General features: G+C 40.4%; 1 protein-coding gene across 2 annotated transcripts in view; it reads left to right on the forward strand.

Annotated features, from left to right (window-relative positions):
• Nucleotides 1-21798, forward strand: part of SUGCT (succinyl-CoA:glutarate-CoA transferase) — a 328914-nt gene extending 307116 nt beyond the window's left edge. For both annotated transcript variants that reach the window (XM_048951255.1, XM_048951256.1), the window contains exon 14: nt 21463-21798. In XM_048951255.1, coding sequence (XP_048807212.1) covers nt 21463-21626 — 164 coding nt within the window. In that variant the 3' untranslated portion in view covers nt 21627-21798. The remainder of the gene's footprint in view (nt 1-21462) is intronic.
• The last annotated feature ends 1187 nt before the right edge of the window (nt 21799-22985 follow it).

Below are 22985 nucleotides of genomic sequence, written 5' to 3' on the forward strand. Positions count from 1 at the left end.
GATCCTTGGTCAGCATGTTGTCCTCAGCATCCAACAAGGGCTAGAGATTCTCGCTAGCCCTCCTCTTGCTGTTGATGTATTCATAGCAGTATTTATTGTTTTCCTTTATGTTAGTGTCCAAGTTGAGTTCTAGTTGGGCTTTGGCTTTTCTAATTTTCTCCCTGCACAGCTTCACTACATACCTGTAATCATTATAAGTCACTTGCCCATTCTTCCAGAGACCATAAGCTTTCCTTTTGCTCTTGAATTCCAGCCAAAGGTCTCTGTTCAGCCATTGCTCTGCAACTGCAGTGCTCCTTGCAAGTGTTCTCTAATTCTTCACAGTAGCCTGAATTTTTAGTTAGCAAATACTGTTATTACTGTATAATGGCTAGGGAGATCAAGTCGTTTGGGCGCATGCTGAAATAGCTTGCTGCTTCATAATTTGTGTGCCAAGTTGGTGAAAGTGCTAGAATTTTATGGTTTTATGTCCAATGGTTATTCTCCATCAGATTTCTACTGGAAATGTCAAAGATACTATTTCATGCAGGTCAGGCTTTTTTTGGAAGGAAGTGATCCAAAAACATCTGCCTGCTTTTGTTGGTTATATTCTCCAAGTGGGCAGAGAGCATCTGAAAATCTCATAATCTCACTAACGAAAATATTTATATGTGTGCTACATAAAGATGATTTATGTGTGTGACATCTATGGAAAATGTCATATAGAACATCTCATTGTATGAGTGCAAGCATGTAGGAATCTATATAATCAGTATATCTAAGTGTGTAAATAGGATACTTACCAAATTGTAAGAAGTTGAAATCTGGGTTTTCTAATATTCTATATATTTTTTCTTCAAACTATGCATGAAATTTATACCAGCAATGAATGTGAAATACAGTTATAGTGGAAGTATGAGACCAAGAACCAATAACATCCCACCAGAAACACTGTTTATTACGATTACTTCTTAGGCACAATGTATTACAGTTCTGTAGTTTTTCCTACTTTTTTTTTTTTTTTTTTTTGGTCTTTTTTAACAATTCTAAAAAATATGTTGCTACATTGAAGAGAATATTTGATTCACACTTAAAGGCAAATATCACACCTTACAGTTCAATCTTCTAATGAACTTAAATCCTCTGATATTTCTGTCAAAATTTCTGAGCCTTGGAAGAGGCTGATTTCTAAGTTTTCGCGTTCCTATGCTATAGTACTATAGTACAGTCTAAGAATTTCTCCATATGATCATAGGGCTATTATTATTATTGATTTTACCATATCTGGATCAGTATTCAGATGTAGATGAACTTAAGTAACTCTTCTAAAAGCTTAATAATGTTCCTTTATTTTCCCAAATTCACAGCCACTCTGTCTTTTCCTCCATTTCCTTCCTTCCTTTCTTAAGAGGTTTTCTGTAACTATAATTTCTCCCTGACAAGATAATGTTAACTTGATGGTAGCTTCTAAGGAAAATAGCCCGGCATTTGTGTATTTTTATTCTGCATTTTGTTCATAACTCATATATACCAAACTGAAGGATTTAAAGTCAGCAGTGGCTTACTGTGCCCACAATGTCTGTTTGTGGTCTTTCTGAAGGGGACCTTATTTCTGAAGTTCTCAAAATATCTCTATATAACATGTAGACTGAAAATATCTAGGTTCCTAATGTTACGTTTTACAGTGTGCTTAAAAGATGTCTGTTGAATCTGGTCCTAAGTCTTTCGTTTCAAAGTGGCACTATTTATGGCCTTTAAGTTAAATGGGGGAGTCAAAGCTTAATTTAAAAATGAGATCTGAATCCTGTTAAAAGCTGTTCAAGTTGTAAAATATACCTTAGTATGAAGGATAATGAGGAGATATCCACTGTTTTAATTAAGACTAATTGGAAACACTGTGATTTTTCCTTCAACCCACACTCCAAGAACATCCAATGTGAGCAGCTTCTGTGAAGCTTATGGGTTTGTTTGTACGCAGATGTAAGGATTATTTGCGTGCTGCTATTCACCAGTGCCTTCAACAGCAGTTTCCACATGTCACGGAAAGCACACCATATAAACAGACATGTTTTCTCCATGTATGCTGTGTCTATAAACTAAGCAGAGCATAACTGTTTTAATAGAAATGGGCCAACATTCAATAACATTTTTAAAAGGATTCAGAAAGCTTTACAGAAGAGGACTGCTACTGCGCAAAAATAATAATTAAAATAAACTTCTCAAACCTGATAAGTGATAAGGGATACTTTGGATTTGGTTCCACAGCTGACATCGCATTAAAGACTGAATTTCAGAGAGCGTGCTTTCTTCACGCTGATTAGGCCTACCAGGGGCATCTCGGATCCAAGAGCAAAGACATTATGAGTTTGTGTGCAGACATTTGGGAAAACTGTTGCTGTGTTTCTCTCTAGTCACATTATGAGTCAAAACTGGTTGGAGGAAGAGTTGGGGGGAAGAGTATACTTATCAGAATTAAGCTGTCACAGTGCCATACCTAACAAGTTGAGTATCTAGACGTTTTGTATAGAGAGTCCACTACTATTGGTTTACCTAGGAGAATGAGTGAAGATGCCAAGGTCATGTCTTTCCTCTGTGTCACCCAGTAAAATAAAGGTTGCATTTCTTTAATTAGAAATCTTGTTTCTCATATCCAAATACAGAAGACTGTAGTACCCTAGGATTGATCTTACATCTGCATAAACAGCATATTTCCACAGAGTTCTAAATAATGCAAAATTAAATAAATGACATCAGACAGAACTGTGAAAATTATTTTACTCTGTCTTGAAGTCCACACATTTTGTTATTCTATTTTATTTCTTTATCTGAGTCTGCTTCTACTTTTGTTTGTGGTTACCCTCTAGGAAGGCTGGATAAGTCAGGCACAGAAATGACAAAAAATAATTTTGTGTGTTGAATTGACAGCCTATCTTTCAGTATAAATTCAGATTCTGCTAGCACTTTTAGAAGTCATTAGTGCTTTGCTAAATTTTCCCACACCTGCTTAAAATATGTTGGTTGCAGTGCATGCTGCAAAGTGGGTTTACTTGGCTTCTCATTAAGGATAAAACCCAGCTGCAGAGTTCTAACAAATCCAGAGGAAGAATTCAGCTAATATACACTGGTTAGTCAGAAGTGCAGGCTTATCTTTCTTTGTTTCTCAAGTATTGCTTTCAATGTACAATGTGTAACTGGTCAGCTTATGTGAGAAAAAGATCAGGGAGTTTGCTGCTTAATGAAGGAACTGAAAAAGTGCAAATAGTCAAGAATGTGATGCGTTCATATTGTTGAATATTTAAGGTCAGTAGAACTTTTTGGAGAAGCAGTGGGAGAAGGAGAGAGGGAGAATAAGGTTTAGGGTTCAATGGAAAGTGCTGTGGGGAGCTGTGGGCTTTGGGAACAAGAAAGAGCATTGAAGGTTGATGAGTAATTGAGTTGCATGGGATGTAATATCTCATGGCGTATTAAGTTGCTTATGGTGATTATCCTCAGGATATTAGAGTAGGCGTTGGTTAATGGGAGACTAGGGAGGGGGATTTGGGAAGAATAGGGGAGTATGCATTTGAGGAGCATGGGATAGTGGAGCTAGATGGCAAATTGTTAGAGGCTGGGAGAGTGTCCTGGGAAACTATTGGATGTTCTTGCTCTATTCACATACACTTCCAAAAACAGGAGGAGAACTCATGAACTGAGCCACTATGGGTGTTTCTCAGTCTTTATATTAGCTTTTATAGTCTGTATGGAAGGGGAGATGCTTCCCCAAGCATCGTTAAGTGACAAAGGAGAACAGAAAGTACTGCCAACAAGGAAGATACGGGAATAATCTAGACCTTGCTGTGGTAACAGCAGATTGGTCAGGATACCTTAGCATAAAGGCAGGTAGGAGTTAGGATGTGGTAGGAACAGGAGGTAAGGATGGGAAGTGTTTGTTACAGCCCAACTTTATCCCATGTTCAAGCTCTGTATTTTCCCAAATTGCAATCTGTTTTCCTGAGCTCTCAAACTTGAGAAATATTTACTGCCCTGGTTCACTGTTCATATTGCCTCGCTTCATTCTCTCCCTTCACCCAGCTAACTTTTCTGGTAGGTTTACTAATGCTTTTTGGGGATTTGGTTAAAATATTTCAGTGTACGCTACAGGGCTCTTGATTGGGTGATACTTCTTGTGTCTGCAGCCACTGACACAACCGTAAAAACTGAGTTAAATCAACAAAAAGCACTGTGTAACAATCTAGATCTTCCCAAAAACTGAAGTTGTTTCCAGCATCTTCAGTATGTTTTAATACTGTGTGTTTGTTAGCAAATGGGATTTTGACTAGAGAGCCCTAAGATGAGATGCAAGCAGAATAATTTCTGAAAGGTTTCCTCCATGTTTGTGGCTGGCAGTCTGATATGTGCCCCCCGGTGTACCCATAGATTTGGGGGCCAGCTGTTTCTTGCAGCTTGCCAGTGAAGTCTGGTTCACATCAGTGATGTCAGCCACACCTCAGTGTGCATGTCCACAGCAATGAGAGGCATTATAGTGAAATGTTACATACAAGCATGTATGATTGGAAACGTTTTGAATTTCTGTGTGTTTGTAAAATTAGAATGATCCTAAGATATTTAGTCAAAGTGATGGTTCATTTTTCACCCCTAAGTTTGAGCGCTACTTATTTGGAGGAGGTGCACAATTCATTGCATTCAGCACAATGGCTTCTGCCTTCAAAGAGCAACTAAATGCTAAGCTGTTCTGGAGCCACTAAAATCTCAATAATGCTTCTCGACAGCTAGTTATTATTTAATTTTAATCAAATTATGTTGCACAGACATGCTTTAGTAAGGGAACCTAAATATTCCAATCAAGATCAGGGCTATAACATTCAAGGGTGTGCAGACAGAAACCAACATGTGTTTTCTTCTACATTATGGGAAACAGTTTCCACCCAAGAGTTAGCTAAGAGTTTAATCCTGCAATTAGAATGCTCTGTGCCCAGAAACTATCACTTAGAGCGCAGCAAAACAGATGGATTTAGAATTAAAAGAAAATATCTCCCACAACAGAGCGATGCTCAATTTATCAGATATCACTTGGGGCAATGGTTCATACTCATCTGAAGTCGCTCTGGGAGACGGGATATCAGGAAATTAATATTTGTATTTCATTCCAGTACAAAATGGAGCCCGTCATGTCAGACATAAACAAATAGTAAGAGAGAACTCCAGTCTCTAGAAGACTAACAAAACTGTAGGAAAAACAAAAGGGTATGGCAAAGAAAAAGTGACTTGCCTGTGATCACAAAATCGTTTGGTGACAGAGCAAGGAGCCAGATCCTCTGCTTAGATTCTCAGCTTCTGCAATCTTCGGAATCTTCAGCTTCTGTTCTGCAATTGACCTTACTACTTCTAAGCATTTTACTAGATTATTATTAGCTTCTTCTGACAGTTTTGTTTGCTTTTTATTTAAGGTATTCATAGCTTTCTTTTGTGTTTGGTGTTGTGTGTCAAAGTTGCTATCTGGAGAGTAAGTCTAAGGAGAGGTGTTGTGCTACTGACCCTACTTATGTGAGAAGAACAGAAGGGTAACAGATCTATAATTCAGGTAGATTTAAATGTTTCTATATCACAGCAAGCAGTTCTTCTTAAAAGATGTATGTTATAAAAAAATATACCAACAAGGATTACTTTAAGCAAAAACAGCAGCTGGCTTTGAAATTAATGAAAATAATCTGCAACAGGTACATATATAAAGTATGAAGTAATTCCTGGCATTCTTCAGTTGATACAGTATCTTAGAGTTGGGAGAAAGAATTAGAATCCAGGAAAGCTACTCAAAATATTTTATTTTATGATTTTTTTTTTCCCCGCAAATGGATGAACAAGCATTACAAACATGCTCTACACCTGTAAAATCTAGTTATATGGCAGGTAACCAGGGAATATTCTGTGTTTTAAAATGAAATCTGCACATTGAATCAGGCAGAGAACAGCTGGCTTAGAAATCAGCCTGAGAATCAGAATAATCTATGAAAGGTATTTGTGTTAGCACTAAACATTTTTGCATGCTGTCAGTACAAAAGATAGCCTCTGAGCTTTGTGGATTAAGGAAGTGACTGGTATGACTTTCTGGAATTGGGCTGCCTCGTTAAGAATGGAAAACTCAATTAAAACTTAGTTATGAGAAAGCTACGTGAGACCTTGTGATTTACTACTGCACAATGCAGGTTTATGTGTTAAAAGGGAGAATTTTCAGTCAAATTTCTGTTGAGTTGTTAGAGAATAAAGATATGGTCGTGCCTGCAGTAAGTCATTGCTTTTTGAGCAAGAATTCCATTCCAGTATGCATGTGTATGTGATACACAATAGAAAGGAAAATGAGAAAAAGAAGCTTTCTCTAGCAGTTAAGTAGAAATACACTTAGAACATTAGCTAAAGCACAAACCAGGGTGTGAAATTCCTGTATGTAAGAAAAAAACGGTGAAAAAGAAATGGTTAAATCATAACTGCGTTTAGGGGGAATCTATGAGCACCAAGACGGTGCAGGCGCTCATTCATTACAGCATCTCTAATTCTAACGTTAGGATGTGATACCATTTGTTCTACGCACAAATGGGAATTGACACAGCTATTTTTAATCCAAACTGCTAGATGTATGTGTGTAAAATGAATACTTTCCCTTGGATTTTGCTTGAAACCAAGTCTATACAAAATCATTTATGTTTACTCAGCACAGGAAATTATAAGAGAAAATTAAGTAAATCAGATTATCCGAAAAGCTAAAATTAAATGGAAACAAAAACTGTTAATATGGAACAAACGTGCCCACACACAGATTTACTCCAAAATAACTAATTGCATGAAGTAAAACCAACTGTTACATTGGTTCCAGTTTTTTTGTGTGTGCATAAGCCCTGGGACCTCTGGCAATTAAAATGTAATTGTTATTGTGATGCAAATATTTAAATCCATTGTGATGCCTTTTAAATTGCAATGGTAGTGTGAAGTAGACTGGGCACTGCTGAAAAAGAGGCCAGAGACTGCCAGCCCCTTCATATTTAATAAGGATTTTTAGGAGATTGCACTTTCCAATCGTATGAGGTAAAAGAAAGAGGAGAGTTGAAGGTTTCGCAGTGAAAAAGCAGATTGTGGAAAGCAGAAGAAATACAGTAAATGAAAACCCACAAGTGCAAATGGCAAAGGATCAAAGGTGAGGGGCTGTGTAGGAGAGAGGTGCTACTGATGCTCCCAGACATTCAGGGATGGAAAAATTCCATTAAAACTAAGCACCTGCTGCTTAAGATTAGGGTTCAAAAATTACAAACCACGTCAGTGAAAGCATTTTGCTGTGCCGTTTAAAGGGGATCTGAAGAAAGCAGCCAAAATATCAGGAGGTGGAAAAAGAGAGAACGGGGAAATATTTTAATGAAACTGATCTGTGCACATTTAAGATGGGATATTGCTTATGCGAGGCTGGTTTCAATCTGATTTTAATTTTTGTTTCCCAGCTTTTTAGTTGTCTCCTTGGGCAAAAAGAGTCTGTTTAGTTTAGTAAGGGGATAGGCAAGCGAGCTTTGGATGGCTTCCTAACCTTGTGCCTCATTCCTCTTCATGGGTGTGTCTGACTTAAATTTCTGTTTCTTAATCCTACTTGAGTCTTTGCGGGTGAGGAGAGATGATTTCTGACTCTTTTGCCCGTTGTAGGGTAGAAGGCAACACTGAAATCCCTTCTGACAGAGCAAAGGCTGGCAAGTATTAGAAACCACAAGAACTTTGATACAGAACCAGCCTATACTTAACTGCCCTCTGCACACTCACACAGCATGCCCACACAACTGAGAGCCAGGCTGGAGGCTGCTTGGTCTCAGAAGGCTGCTTCTCGTGCCCCGCGCTGCTTTGATATCTGCGAGCCGATGAGCTGAATATCACATGTCAGGGGTTGGCAACAGACAGTGGAAAGACAGAAAGCTGTTCCCAGTGCTTCACATGGAGACAGTATTGATCAAATTGTCACTTAGAAATCTGTGGAAAAAGAATAGCCTAATCCCCAGTATGCTCCTTCTCTAGCCGACTCCCAAAGCCCAATTTAAGCACTCCATTTCCCTTTAAAGAACTTAAAATTAACCCAGTGATTGCTTTTAAATAGGAAATAAGAAATCAGAAGTGGCTAGAAAGTGTTCTGTGGAGTTTTTCTTTGCCCTTCTCATTGAAAGGATATTCACTCCTCATCTCTACTTGGAATACAGTTTGTCTTTACATAGTCAATTTGAGACATCCTAGAAGAGAAAGCTGATATCCTCAGCTTTTTCTGGAAACTGGGACCCTGTAAGGATGTCTCAAGGATGACACTCAGAAACAAAGTCTTCCCAGTTTGCACAGTGCTTTCCGAAACTCTGCCAGCATTTTTAGTAGCCTATGCCTCAAGGAGTCTGGGCACCTTACCCAAAAAGAGCTAAAAATGTAATTTGCAGTTCTTCAAGTAATCCAAAACAAAGTATCAAATCCCTTCCCATCTTCGTTTGCCAGGGAAAGTCCCCATGCAGTGGAACTGGCCTCCTTCTGCAGCACAGGGGACAGCAGATGTAAATGGAGGGTGGAGTGGGAGAGCTTTTGGAAGAGTGATCAGGCTGTGCATAGTACTCAGCCCTACTTAATCACAGATGCCTTGCTCCAGAGTCAAGTTCCAAGTATTTCCATGGTGTTCAAACATAGAATTACCTGGCTGTCATTTGCTCTGGAATTTCAACCACCAGAGTTTCCTTGGCTGTTTTGCAGCTGATGACTTTTTCCATCATTTTAATACTCACTCAGCAGATACTTACTTGGTGTGGGTCACTAACCAGGCAAGAAAGTATCAACCGACTGCTGGATTTTCCAAATGTGGAGATTTGTGTGCCTGCGTACTGTGGCCACAGAGGAACAGTGTCTGAAGTGTAGAATAAATGTGTGTGGCAGTAAGCATGATGCACATGACAAACATGTGATTTGACATCTGTCTGAGCAGCTTATCTTTCACTTTGTATCACAACGCATCCCTTCTGATTCTTATTTTTTTTTTGCCCCAGAGAAAGGGTTAAGGAAAAATCAGTCAGAGTAAGAGTTAGAAGTGACTGTGAATAGTTCTGCTATAGGTGGACGTAGAAGGCTTTCATTAGTCAATTTCTTAACAGGTTAAGCTGGATGTTTTAAGAATTAATCATTCTAAATTAATGACTAAATCATGTGTACAACTATCCAGATGGGTTGTGGTGAGGCCAGGGAGCTAAAGCAGAGTTACATGATACCTGCTTCTGTCACAAGCTGTTTGGGCACCCAGCTCAGTGTTCTGGCTACCAGCTATTTGATAAAGCCACCATCGTGGTGGATTTCAGCAGCAACAGGCAGCAATGCCAGGTAGACCTGTAGAACAAGTACCTTGAATTTTGACTTGAGACTAAGGAAAGATGATCGGCGTCATCACAAATAACTCTTTCAATATCAGTTCTCCTTTCAAGCTGTGGTTAGGAGAGCTTTAGAGGTGTAAGGAGGCAACATGGAAAAATGTTTGTACTTCATTGCAGTAAACTGTGCCTTGTCCTGATGTCCATGCTTCCAGAAGGATGTGGAAATAACTAGGCAAGGACATCAAAGATGGACATAGAAAAATTATCCATAGGAGCTGGATAATCACACTTGGGATATGAGTGATGTCAGGATGGTTGGACTTCATAAATGCATACGGAAAGATTGCTTAGAAGAAGGTTTAGCAAAGTCTTTCAAATTTCTGCTCAGAGAAGGTTTTTGATTTTATTTTTACCAGTTGACTAGAAAAAGCATAAAGTTTCCTACCCTGAAAAAGAGCAGCTTTAGCAAGTAAGAGGTAAGAAAGAAAGTTATATCCAGCCTTAGGCTCACTCCATATATGTTTTTAAGTGTGGGTTGTTTTGGATCCTTGAATTAAGAGACTCAAATCAGCTTCAGGTATGCAGGCTTCAGCTGGCCACCTGAGGAGCAAAGAGGAGCTCATCTGCGAGGAAATGTTGATCTCCTCCTACTCTGATGGTGCACAGCTGGCCAGGAGGATGGCCTTTGGGGTCTCTGAACAGCCAAAGAATCTAACCTGTAGCTGGAGGCAGGACACAGTAAAGGTTGGATTGGTGCAGTGAGAAGATGCAGGCACTTTCTGGGTTGTCTGACATGCTTATCCCAACATGCAAAATCACGCAAACCACAAGGCATGGGGCTGGGAAATGGTTTTCCCCATGCTCAGTAGGAGGGCTCTAAGGAGCCTCTTGCCTTCCTGCGCAGCTGGGGCATGACTCACTGCCAGGATCTTGCGAACATGTTGCAGTAAAGTGGTTCTCTGTCCTTTCTAGGGTCTCAATTCAAGTGACATTCTGATTTTCTTTTCCCATCTCACAGGACACTAATCACTGCTTACACCTCTCAGGATACAGTGGTGAAGGCCTTAATGTCTTAGCGAAACAATACATAGACTTCTCAAGTGTCAGAGGAGGCTCAGGTAGTCCATCTTAAACCCAGCGCTGTTGTATGTAAACATTTGTGCTTCATGGGTGTTTCAGAAATCCCAACCTCTTTTGCCCAGAAATAATCATTATGGTCACACAGTCTGACTTCCTGCATGGGCACAACCCATTCAGGCTCACCCCAAAATTTCTGCATTTCAATTTCTGTACCTCCACATCCTGTGGCTAACCCACATCCTGTGTTGGGATTCTGCATTGGATTCTGTATTGATTAGATTATGACTGGAGACAAATTAAATTTTTAGCTTGCATTTTCAGTAGTTTAGGCTTGCCTCTCTTTAGGTTTTTCGTGCTGGAATTTTACAGGGCTTCTCCCAGTTATTCACCTTTGCCATTAAGTTCTTTAGCTCCTTCCTGCAAGAGCAATTTACGTTATACTGGAAGTCTTTAGTATCCTTGCCCTGAGCTTGCACCTTCCATAGTGCTGTAGAAAAAAGTGTCTAGAAGAAGTTGTTCCATGTACAGCAGGACTAAATATTATTTTCCTTTGGATTTCTATCCTCTATAAACTCTATGTGGACTTAGGATGACCTGACCTTTCCTTATATCCTTTATGCCAAGTCTCCCTAAGGAAAGACAGGTGACTCTTATGCAGCTGTGTCTGTACTTATCGGTAAGTGCTTTGCAGCCAGAGTATGTAATATCTGAGTTCTTTTTTTTTTTTTTTCCCCCCGATGTCATCAGGACAGTAATTTTGGTATCTGTCCTTCAGCAGTTGCCAATTTTCACAAAACTGGTAAGAGCTTAATTTTCCTTGGGATTTTTACACTGGTCACGATTGACAGGTTCAGAAGTTTTGGGGGGCAAAGGGACAAAGCAGAGAAACAGATGATTAGAAAGACAGCACAGACATGTAAATGCTTTTCCCTCGGAAATGAAGCTACAGATTCTTACCTAGGGAATTCATGGTTCTTTAAAATTGCTACCTCTGAGTATTCTTACTCCTTGTCTTCCTTCCTGTCTTTTTTTTATTTTTTTTGAGTCTTCTCTTAAGGCCTTTGGGGATTTCATGAAAGAATGTGAAAGAATGGAGCCCTGTGAGGCTGTACAAAAAGTAAGGCCAAATTTTCATTGTTCAGAGGTGATATTATGGGAAGCAGTAGAGAGCACCTTACTGTCAGGTTCTTAATGCTCTAATGTACTAAGAGTCCTCTCTCAAAATTGTATTGAATTATGCAGTTATGCAGGATTACTCTCAAAATGCAACCAGAATGACTAAAAAATGACCGCTTTTATCCCAGCAGTCACGCATGATTAATTGGGTACAGACAGTATGGTGACATCTTAAAATATAAGGTATATATAAATGCCAAGCAGTATTTTTACACTGATGTTATCCAGAAAGTTGGCTGATAGAAAACACATAAAATGCTTTTTAATGTGTTGCAGTATGTGCAGCTTCAGGTGAAAAGAAACCTTGTAAGCATACCTAACAAAGAGTTTTAAGACCTTTATAATGGATGCTCCCAGTGCCTAAGTTTGGGTTTAAAGTGATCTGATTTTTAGACACCTGTCTATGATTATCAGAAGTAAGCTATTTATTTATTTCTTTATTCATTCATTTTTGTGCTCTGTCAGTTCCATCACCTCACAACAGTTCAGTTCTTAAATTCTTCACTGTTGTGGCATTGGATAATCCTCATAGCTCTCCTATGGCTGTCAGCATTTGCCAAATGAGGAAAGGTAAACAGATGGCTTGTAGATCATAGAGGCATAGAATCATAGAATTGCTCAGGTTGAAAAAGACCTTAAAGATCATCGAGTCAAATCACAACCTAACCATGCTACTCTAACAACCCTCTGCTAAATCACGTCCCTGAGCACCACATCCAAGCAGTTCTTAAACACATCCAGGGATGGTGACTCAACCACCTCTCTGGGGAGCCTCTTCCAGTGCTTAACAGCCCTTTCTGTAAAGAAGTTTTTCCTGATATCCAACCTAAACTTACCCTGGTGCAACTTGAGGCCATTTCCCTTCGTCCTGTGACCAGTGAGAAAAGGCCAACTCCACTCTCGCTGTGAGCACCTTTCAGATATTTGAAGAGAGCAGTAAGGTCTCCCCTCAGCCTCCTCTTCCCCAGACTGAACAGCCCCAGTTCCTTCAGTCTCTCCTCACAGGCCATATTCTCCAAGCCCTTCCCCAGCCTTGCTGTCCTTCTTTGCACCTGCTCCAGCACCTCCATGTCCTTATTGCATTGAGGTGCCCAAAACTGAACACAGCACTCGAGGTGAGGCCTCACCAGTGCCGAGTGCAGGGCAGGATGACTTCCCTGGTCCTGCTCACCACAGCACTCCTGATCCAAGCCAGGATGCCATTGGCCTTCTTGGCCACGTGGGCACACTGCTGGCTCATGTTCAGCCAACTGTCCATCACTACACCGAGGTCCCTTTCCATCAGGCAGCTTTCCAGCCATTCCTCCCCAAGCCTGCAGGGTTGCCTGGGGTTGTTGTGACCAAAATGCAGGACCCGACACTTGGCCCTATTGAAACCCTTAGTTAACCTTGGCCCATCGATGCAGTCTATCCAGGTTCCTCTGCAGTGCCTTTCTCCCCTCCGGCAAATCAGCACTCCCTCCCAGCTTGGTGTTGTCTGCAAACTTACTGAGGGTGCACTCAATCCTCACCCCCCTGTCAAGATCATTAATAAAGATGTTAAATAGAAGCAATTCCAGTACCAAGCCCTTGGGGGACTCCATTCATGACTGGCTGCCAACTGGATTTAACTCCACTGACCACAGCTGTCTGGGCCTGGCCACCCATCCATCCATCCATCCATCCATCCATCCATCCATCCATCCATCCATCCATCCATCCATCCAGTGTTTCACCCAGCAGAGCGTACGCCCATCCAAACCGTGGGCAGCCAGCTTCTCCACAAGGATGTTGAGGGGGGACAGTGTCAAAGGCTTTACTGAAGTCCAGCTAGACCACATTGACAGCCTTGCCTTCATCCACTAAGCAGGTCACCTTGTCATAGAATGAAACCAGGTTTGTCAAACAGGATCTACCATTGGTAAACCCATGCTGACTGGGCCTGATCCCCTGGTTCACCTTGTACTGGTCTATGATGGCTCCCCAGATTATCCATTCCATAACCTTCCCCGGCACCAAGGTGAGACTGATAGGTCTGTAGGATTATCTTTCTGGCCCTTTTTGAAGATGGGTGTCACATTTGCCAGTCTCCCATCCACCAGGACATTTCTGGTTAGCCAGGACTGCCGAAGGATGATGGAGAGTGGCTTGGCAACCACATCTGCCACGTCCCTCAGCACACCAGGGTGCAATCCATCTGGCGTAATCCATGGACTTGTGAGCATCCAGCTTTCAGAGCAGATCCAAAACCATCTCATGGTGGATTATGCAGGGCCTATTCAGTTCCCCATCCCTACCTACCAGTGCAGTGGGCTGTGCGCCCAGGGAGCAATTAGTCTTACTATTAAAGAATGAGGCAAAGAAGGGATTAAGTAGCTCAGCCTTATCCTGATCCTTGGTCAGCATGTTGTTCTCAGCATCCAACAAGGGCTAGAGATTCTCACTAGCCCTCCTCTTGCTGTTGATGTATTCATAGCAGTATTTATTGTTTTCCTTTATGTTAGTGTCCAAGTTGAGTTCTAATTGGGCTTTGGCTTTTCTAATTTTCTCCCTGCACAGCTTCACTACATACCTGTAATCATTATAAGTCGCTTGCCCATTCTTCCAGAGACCGTAAGCTTTCCTTCTGCTCTTGAATTCCAGCCAAAGGTCTCTGTTCAGCCAGTACAGCCTCCTCGCCTGTTGGCTCATCTTCCGTGACTTGGGGATTGTCAGCTCCTACACCTTTAAAATAACATCCTTAAAGCACTCCCAGTCATCCTGGGCTCCCACACTCTCCAAAACTACCTCCTGAGGGACTGTTTCCACCATGGCCCAAAGAGGCTAAGGTCTGCCCTCTGGAAGTCCAAGGTGGCAGTTCTGCTGACTCCCCTCCATGGTTCAACAAGGATTGAGAAATCTAGTGTCTCATGCTCACTGTGCCCCAGACAGCCTCCAACCTTCACATCCCCCACAAGACCTTCTCTGTTAACAAATAGCAGGTCCAGGATTTTGCTTCCTCTTGTTGGCTCCACTAGCTGTGTCAGGAAGTTATCTCCCACACACTCTAGGAACCTCCGGGACTGTTCCCTTTCTGCTGGCTTATAAATCCAGCAGATGTCTGGGAAGTTGAAGTCCCCCATGAGAACAAGGGGGAGAGACCTTGGGACATCACCCAACTGTCTGTAATGTGTCTTGTCCACCTCTTCATCCTGGTTGGGTGGCCTGTAACAAACTCCCATGACAATGTCAATTTTATTGGCCTTCGCTTTTATTCTGACCCATAATCTCTCAACCCTATCATCATCATCATTAGTTTCCATACATTCCCATTCTTTCTTATCATAGAGGGCTACATCACCACCCTTCCTGCCTTGCCTATCTCTTTGGAAAAGTCAGTAGCCATCCATCACAGCACTCCAGCTCAGCAGGTCATTCTACCACGTTTCACCTGATGGCGACTATATCGTAGCTTTCTGACCTCACAGTGGCCTCCAGCTCCTCTTGTTTATTACTCATGCTCCATGCGTTAGTGTAAAGGCACCTGATCTGGGCCTCCTTTTGAGTGGCAGTAGCCCTAATATCCTCTTGACCATACTCAGGTGTTTCTGTAGCCACCAACCTCACACCAACTCTTGTGTTGCTCCTACAAAAAGGTGGGTCGTCTTCCTCCTTCAATAGGGCACGAGACTGTGGGATCTTACTAGCACATTCCTCTCCTACAAGTACTGTCACATTACATACAGGCCCTATTCTACCTTCCTGTCTACTTTTACTGCACTGCAGATTGTTTACTAATGTTTATTGATTTATTTATATCTGTGTTTGTATGGCACCTAACACAGGATGTACTTTTTTTTTACCATTTGAAAATGTTTGTCCATCCATTCCTATGCATCCTGCCAAAGTTTTCTACTCTCTCAGCTGTGCTGGGTGCCAGTTGAATACTTTGTGTGGCTGTATCTTATGTAGAGGAGGAAGTGGAACCTGCAGTAAAGGAAGGAGTGAGTCTGAATATTATCCCCTTAATTTTTTTTCCAGTTCTATTATGAGTTGTCCTTAAAAGCTCTAATGTAATGTAAAAGGAAAAGATTTTTTTCCAGAGATTAAAAAAAAATGTATCCAAGAAGTCTCCCAAGATCTCAAGCTTCTGTAGCAAGAAACCAATTGCAGTACTTTTTTACACTGTGTTTTACTAAGGAGCAGAAACTCAGTAAGGCATCATGGCCAGGCTGCCCTGTACTGCATGCTCAGGCATCACATGCACATCTCAGCTGAGTGGTAGATTAACAGAAGTCAAGGCTGGAACAACAGGAAAGAGAACCAACGTTCAAAATGTATTCTCTCACATCTACTTTTGGTAACACATCCCTGAACACATCACTTCTAACTCCTGAGTGTCTTTCATGTAAGCCATGAAGCCCATTTCTCTGACGTATTTTGTATTGTTTTTCTTTTCAGTACCTTAAAAGTTACTTCTCATTTTCTGCTGATCCTGCCCTTACAGTGGTTGGTTTCACAGCTAGCTGATTGAACGCCCCATATACTTGAACTGTAGTGTATATGGGATCTGGGTGCAAATGTGTTGGTTCCAGGCCATCTTTTGATTGTTGATGATATTTCATTGGAATTCCAAAACTCTTACGTAGCAACACCGTGCTGGGTGAGGTACAAGTTCTTGGTTTGTGTGATGCATGCATGTATATAGACTAATCTGTGAGCTGAGGTAGAGCTAGTTAACCAGGGGTGTTGAATTTCTTGTTGCTCTCTTTTTTCAAATGTAGAATATGTGTTGCAAGAATAGATACGCATACCTTAGTTCAAACTTCCCCTTTCTTTTTCTTTGTCCCACTTGAATTATAACAGTAATCATGCCTTTTCCCTGAGCTTGGCTATCCTCGGATCTAATTCCCTCTGCATAACTTAAGAGTTAGATTATTTCAATATGCTTTAAGCTGTGCTGTGGGGAAAGTGTTATCTGGTGACTGGCTCACAGTACTACAGGATTGCTATTTGTCAGGAAAAAGTTTATTATCTTTATTCATTTTATATGCTGTTCTTTGTTCTTTTAACGTCATTCTAGTTCAACTTCAGTTTCTACTGCTTGTATAATAAAATTGACCTTGATTCTGCAGCTCTGAATCTCAGAAATGCAGAGTGACACGTTCCAATGTACATCGTGTACTTCACCTGCTTAAATGTTCAAAGATATTTCATTCCTATGGAGTGAACCTTAGCATGGTCTAGTTTAAGTGCTTTTATTTCATTTTATCTTCTGCTTTAATGTGTTTATTATGTCCCAACTTAATAGCTCTGCTCAGTGCCTAGCAATGCTGTAACAGATAGGCACCAAAGAAATAGAATTTATTGTGATAGTGTTGAGTTCAATTTCTGGGAAATGTTCAAGATGGCCATCAAGGTACAGCTGTCAACACAGTCAACACTGATAAAAATTTTGATTTCTTGTAGCACTACTATCTTTGAGCATTGCATGTTGTGCACAGCATGTATTTTAGCAATGTGCCAAAGTCAAAGTAGTAATAATAAGAAGAATGTCAGCCTAGAATTTAAATGTGGTGAAAGCTCTTTCCTTTACTGGCAATAATAAAAGCAAAAAGCAAGAAACCCTTTTTAATTTAATGAGACAAAGGTAAATCAAAGCTACTCATTCCTTCCCTGTTTTCTTCAAGTGACCATAGCTGTCCCTTTAACTAGATGGCTCAATTGAGAGCAGTGTCCTGCTTACAGCAGGATGGGACCAACAGGTGACCTCTTCCAGCCAGTAACTTTGCTTCTATCCCAGCAAAGGCTTGCTTTCATCTGCAGAGCTCCCTGTAACTCACCCACATGCAAATGCTTCTGACCTTAATTAAAGCAGTTCACCTCCCTCTGCCTGAAGGGATGGTTTCCTCATAAGGCAGTTGTGTTTAATTAGCATTTGCATAGCATTCTGCTGGTTGCTCTCTGGGAGCGTTGTTCGGTAGGAGCGTGGGATTGCTGAAGCCTGACTGGCAAGCTTTGCACCCTCCTAATTGACACAGAAGCCAAGGAGAAGTTACACAAGGAAAGAACAGAGAATCGTTAATGATGGATCATTAGCAACTAGCTCCTTTGAATGAATGTAGATAACTTTATAACTCTATCAAAGTGAAAAGTAGCGTGATGAATGATGCGTCAAACAATGAAAGCTCAAAAAAGACACTGTTTTTTATAATTGCTGTGCAGTTTTCTAGCGTGTTCTACTTTGTAAGACTAATTTCTTTGGGAAGTGTGAAGCATTTTATGCCTCTTGTACACTTAATATCAATTTTGTTTTCCTCTCATTAGAAGTTTATTCAATGTCTTCTGCTATCATGCAAAAACTCCTGGGATTTAAGACAGGAAATTTTTACACTAGCAAAAATTTGCACAATCAAGTGGAAACCATGTACAAATACTGATAAGTTCCTGTGGGAGTCTGATGATTTCTTTGTATAAAGAAGCGTATATTCTCAGCTACACATGCCAGAAATAAGATTATTTCTAATTTGTTTTTAGTTTTTATAGGAATTGCCTAATAGTATTGCCTATTGCCTAGGTATTGATCTCTCACATGGGATTTCCTCTGAAAATTGAATTATGTTCAAACTGAGTTGAATTAGGGAGATAAGTTAATAGAAAAATTACCCCCGATTTAGCTCTCACAAATGTTAGTGTGTGAAAGAAGGGTAGAGAGATCAAGAAGTCTCAAGGACTGGCCGTAGATTCTGCTATAACAACATAGTAATTCCTAAAAGCTTGATTGATAGGAAATCTGTAAACTCCTTATGAGACCTCTTTCAGCATTTCACTGTCCCTCCCATGACTAAAGTTTATTTTCTAGTACCTAACTTTGCTCTTACTTTTGCAGTTTAAGTCAGTTAATTTCTCTTTCATCATGAATATGAGGAAGGGTTTACATTCATGTTGCAGAAGGGTCACAGAATTTTTGAAGGCAGTTCAGAAGACAATATTTTTTACTGGCCTTTGCTTTGTTTAGTCATTCACGCCTTTGCTGATCATTGTGGTTGCTGTTCTGCAAGAAACTCTTGGGGTTTATGGCTATGCAGTGGAGGGCCCCCACTAGTCACCATTCCAGCTGTGACCTGCCATCCCTAACTAGAGCAAAAGGATTATTTCACGTGTCCTACAGGCTTCTCTCTTTTTCGTACATCCCCACATGATGCTATAACTATAATATATATAATATTTTTGCAACAAAATGATGTTGACTCATATTCACTTTGTGATCTAGAGTGACCCCTAGCTTTTTCTACCTTGCTGATTGTCCCCTGCCCTGTATTTATGTAATTAGATGTACCTCCTTCCCCTCCTGTTTTATCAGACCATTTCTCTGGTGTAGCCTGGTCATTGTGAAAGCTATTTCACAATCAGTTCTAACTTGAACTCCTCTGAAACCTGAGCAGGTACAATGTGAGTTCCATCAACTGACCCACTGAAAAATACTGATCAGTGCTTCATTCTCAATGGATTCCTGTGGAGCTCACTTGAAGCATTCTCCTGTTTTAGAAGGCTCCCAGTAGCTGTTCTCTGAACATGATTTCCCACTCAGAATTGTACCTGGCTTTGGATTTACCTAGACCATGTTTCTTTAGTGAATTTAGAATGTGCATCTTCCTGTCTGCAATTACTGAAAAGGGAACCTAAGCAACTAAAACTCTCTAGATTATCAGCATGTGAAATTAGGTGGGATGTATCTCACCCTCAGTGTTTCTTCTGGCAGACATAGAAGAGGATGAATGAAAGTTATGTGTTCTTAATAGACACATCCTGAATACTTTCAGTGTGATTCTTTTCTACATTATTTAATGTCACTTGAAGTTTAATGATTTGATCTGTAATTCCCCAGTTCCCTCCTTTCCTTTTGAAGCACAGGAACTGTACCTCACCTCTGCTAGGAGCACATTCATTAGGATCATACCCAATCAGCTTGAAAAAATGTTTTCCTAAATATCCCTTCTCACACCATTCTCACTTTGAAACGAATAGCTGTGAATATTTTGTTAAACATTTGATTACAAGTGATCTGCTTAGGGAAGGCTGTTGCAAAAACAGCATAATTTGGCACGCCATGTGACCTTATTCAGCAGTTCTGCTCAAATAAACAGTAGCTCAAGTAGTCAACTTCCTTACTCATCCTCTTATAGGATGACTTCTTGTGGTTTGTTTCCCTTGCAAGCTGATGTCCTGTTATTCCTTCAGAACTAAGCCAAACTGTTCTGTCTATATATTTTATTGCATTTCCAAGTAAAGCTGTAGTGATATCAGGGAAGGTGTAACTACATGTGGCTTTTTCTGTAAAATCCTTATGAGTGTACAATAAAGGCTGTAAGTATGAATAGAGGAATTTTTCTGGCTGTTGTCAAAAGCATCAAAAGTTGTTGAATTATTTATTAAAGAAAAAGTTTTTACTGACAATTCTGGAGATTTTTATCCTCTGTTTCTCTATAAAACAGTCTTTTAGATCTCAGAGTAAATGTGTGACCTCTTCCTTCTTCTGAGACTGACAGTAATAATATAACTACTTGTCTGCAAAGAACTGTATTGAAATCCTTCTTCAATTCACTGCAGAGGATTGCTAAAAACTAAGATCAGAATACCTGAAGGAGACACAAAATTTTTTTGCATCATTGCCAGCTTCCCTAAGAGGTTTCCACCTTTGAAGTTATTCTTGCCCAAAGTAAAGAAACCATTGTTAAGTTTCATATGCTATGTTCAGTTTCATGCTGCTGCCATGTTTGCTTTTTCTTGAAAATATAAAACAAGGTGAGGAATACTGTTTCTGAGCATGGTGCCAGTCCTTCATCACTGCAGGGTAATGATGAATGCTGCAGAGGTGCTTGAATTGTCTCTTGCTGGAGATGGTGCTGCACATGTGCTACTGGAAAACCAGTAACAGTGCCTTTACATGACTTTTTCTTGGATTCTAATATTTGTCCTGCCTCCTGTTGTGAACAGTATTTCTGGAGCACATCCCACTGTGTGGATTTAGCAATGTCTGTGTTGTTAGGCTAGCAGAGTGGTAGACCTGGGATGTAATATTAGTCTGAGAACACCTGAAACACATACTGCTGGAAAAACTTTAACGTTGGACAAATATTCAGCAAATCTGGCTTACTGCTGCATTACTGTTGACGGGAATTTGTTTAGTCTTTAATTCCAGAATATAACTTTTCTGTGGTAAGTAAGCACTGTCTTGTGGTTTAACCCAGCAGGTGGCTAAGCATCACATTCATTTACTAGGAACCTCCTGCCCAGTGGAATGGGGGAGAGAATCAGGAAGAAAAGAAAAAAAAAAAGTAGAACTTGTGGGTTGAGATAAAACTATTTACTGTGATAGATAAAAGGAAAAGGATAAAGTTCTAACTATATATGTATGTATAGGAATGTACATAACAACTGATGCACAAGCAAGTGCTCACCTCCCCCTCACCAATGCCCAGTTAGACCCCAAGCAATGCAAGAGCCAGATGAACTCCCACACCCTTCAAAACTCCTTCCACACAATGACATATGGTATAGAATATCCTTTCGGCCAGTTTAAGTCAGCTGTCCTGATTCTGTTCCCTCTCAGCTCCTTGGCCCCTTCGCTGAGAATGGTCTTGGCTCTGTACAGAACTGCTTAGCAGCAACTATAAACATCAGTGTGTTACCAACATTACTTTTCTCTTAGAACCAAAAACACAGCATCATACCACACACTCTGAAGAAAAATCCACCCCAGCTGAAACTAATACACACTGTGTTAAGACTGCTTTGAAAATTACTTTTCTTTAAACTAACGTAATCACTTCAATATTAATACGGGCAGTAAATGTTGAAAATAATTTCTTTCCTATCTGTTTGTTTGTCGCTGTTGTTTTTTTAACAGGGCCAGCTGTAAGATACAGTGAATTTGTTGTGTCACATCCCAAACCATGTCCACTTCTTGGACAGCATACAGTGGAGATACTGAAGGGCATGCTTAGGTATGAAGATGATGCCATAGAAGAACTGCTCCGCGCTGGTGTTGTGGCTCAGCATGAGGTCAGATAAGGAACATTAGCTACATTCCTTCACACTGAGCTCACATAGCTTTGTCCTCTCTTTGCTCCCTTCAGCTCCCCTAATGGGACTCAAAGAAAAGACATAATTTAATTCTTAATTTACTTCCATGTGTGTTTGTGTGATTTTAACACCGATGTATCAAATAAACAATTTCATACTGTCCAAGTGAAAGGTTTTTTTGGGGGAAGGAGGGTTAAATATAATTATATGGCCCTATGTGGCTACTCATTTTCTGTATATCATATGGGAAATGGAGTTCTTATCGTAATTACAGTAATTGCCTAAGTGTTTGTCCCCAGAAAGATATTATGTTAGTGAGAAGAAGCAGAAATGTAGTAATTCTTGTATTAGACTCTCCCTTTGCAGAAAGCTGGCTTGCACAGTTACTTCAGTGGAAAATCAGCCATGTACAAACTACTGGTTGATCTAATTGATTCTGAGCAGAATCATCAGTCGTGAACTTTTCGTCTCCATTGTAAAGCACAGGTAAAGTGACCACTGAAAAAGTCTTCTGTTACCTGCTAATACCAATTACTGGTACGTCTTCATATTACATTGCACCATCATGACAAACTCAACATGTTAACAGAAAAAAGCTGGAACTGATCCAGTTCTTCAGTTATGAAATGAACTTCTTCTAAGAGTGATTGAGAGATAAACGATGATTGAATTCCACTTTGTAATTTTATTCAAGAGGGCCCTGAGTGCTCTTTAATTAATTGATCCACACAAAATTGCACGCCAAATGTCATATGCCAGAACTTGCCCAAGTTTTTAGTCTGGTTCTGTGAGTAGGTACTGATATTTATCTCTTACACTAGATGCCATCCAAAATGCCTTTCGCTGTGAATAAAACATAGCTTAAATACAAATACCTGCAAAACTTCTGTCTTAGTCCCACCCATGTGATTACAAGATGTCAGAGTACACTAACCTTCATGAGAGTTAGTAATACTAAACCTGTAGTAGGGCTGTTCTTTGGGGTAAGGCACCTTGTATCGTGAGAAGGTGAAAAAATTTGATCCACTACAAATAATAAGGAAAAAATTAGAGAAGACCCATTTCTTCTATGCAAACCTGTACAGAAGAAACCTATAATTTGGCTGTATTTCACTCACAGAAGAAACGCCATGCTCCTCTATCCCAGCATACAGTTTACAGCTTATGCAGACTGTCTATGGGCAGGCCTGACTTTTGTAGCGTGCATCCTGGGAATGAGACAAAGCCTTTCTGCTCCTAGAACTAAATAAAACTAACTCGAATTGACACTTAGCAAATAATGTCTGTATTTCTCCCTAAGTATCAGAAACAATCCTGGCATTATAACTAGCTTTTCACTTTGTTTCC

The sequence above is a fragment of the Lagopus muta genome, chromosome 7 (genome assembly GCF_023343835.1).
Source record: "Lagopus muta isolate bLagMut1 chromosome 7, bLagMut1 primary, whole genome shotgun sequence".
Classification (NCBI taxonomy): Eukaryota; Metazoa; Chordata; class Aves; order Galliformes; family Phasianidae; genus Lagopus; species Lagopus muta.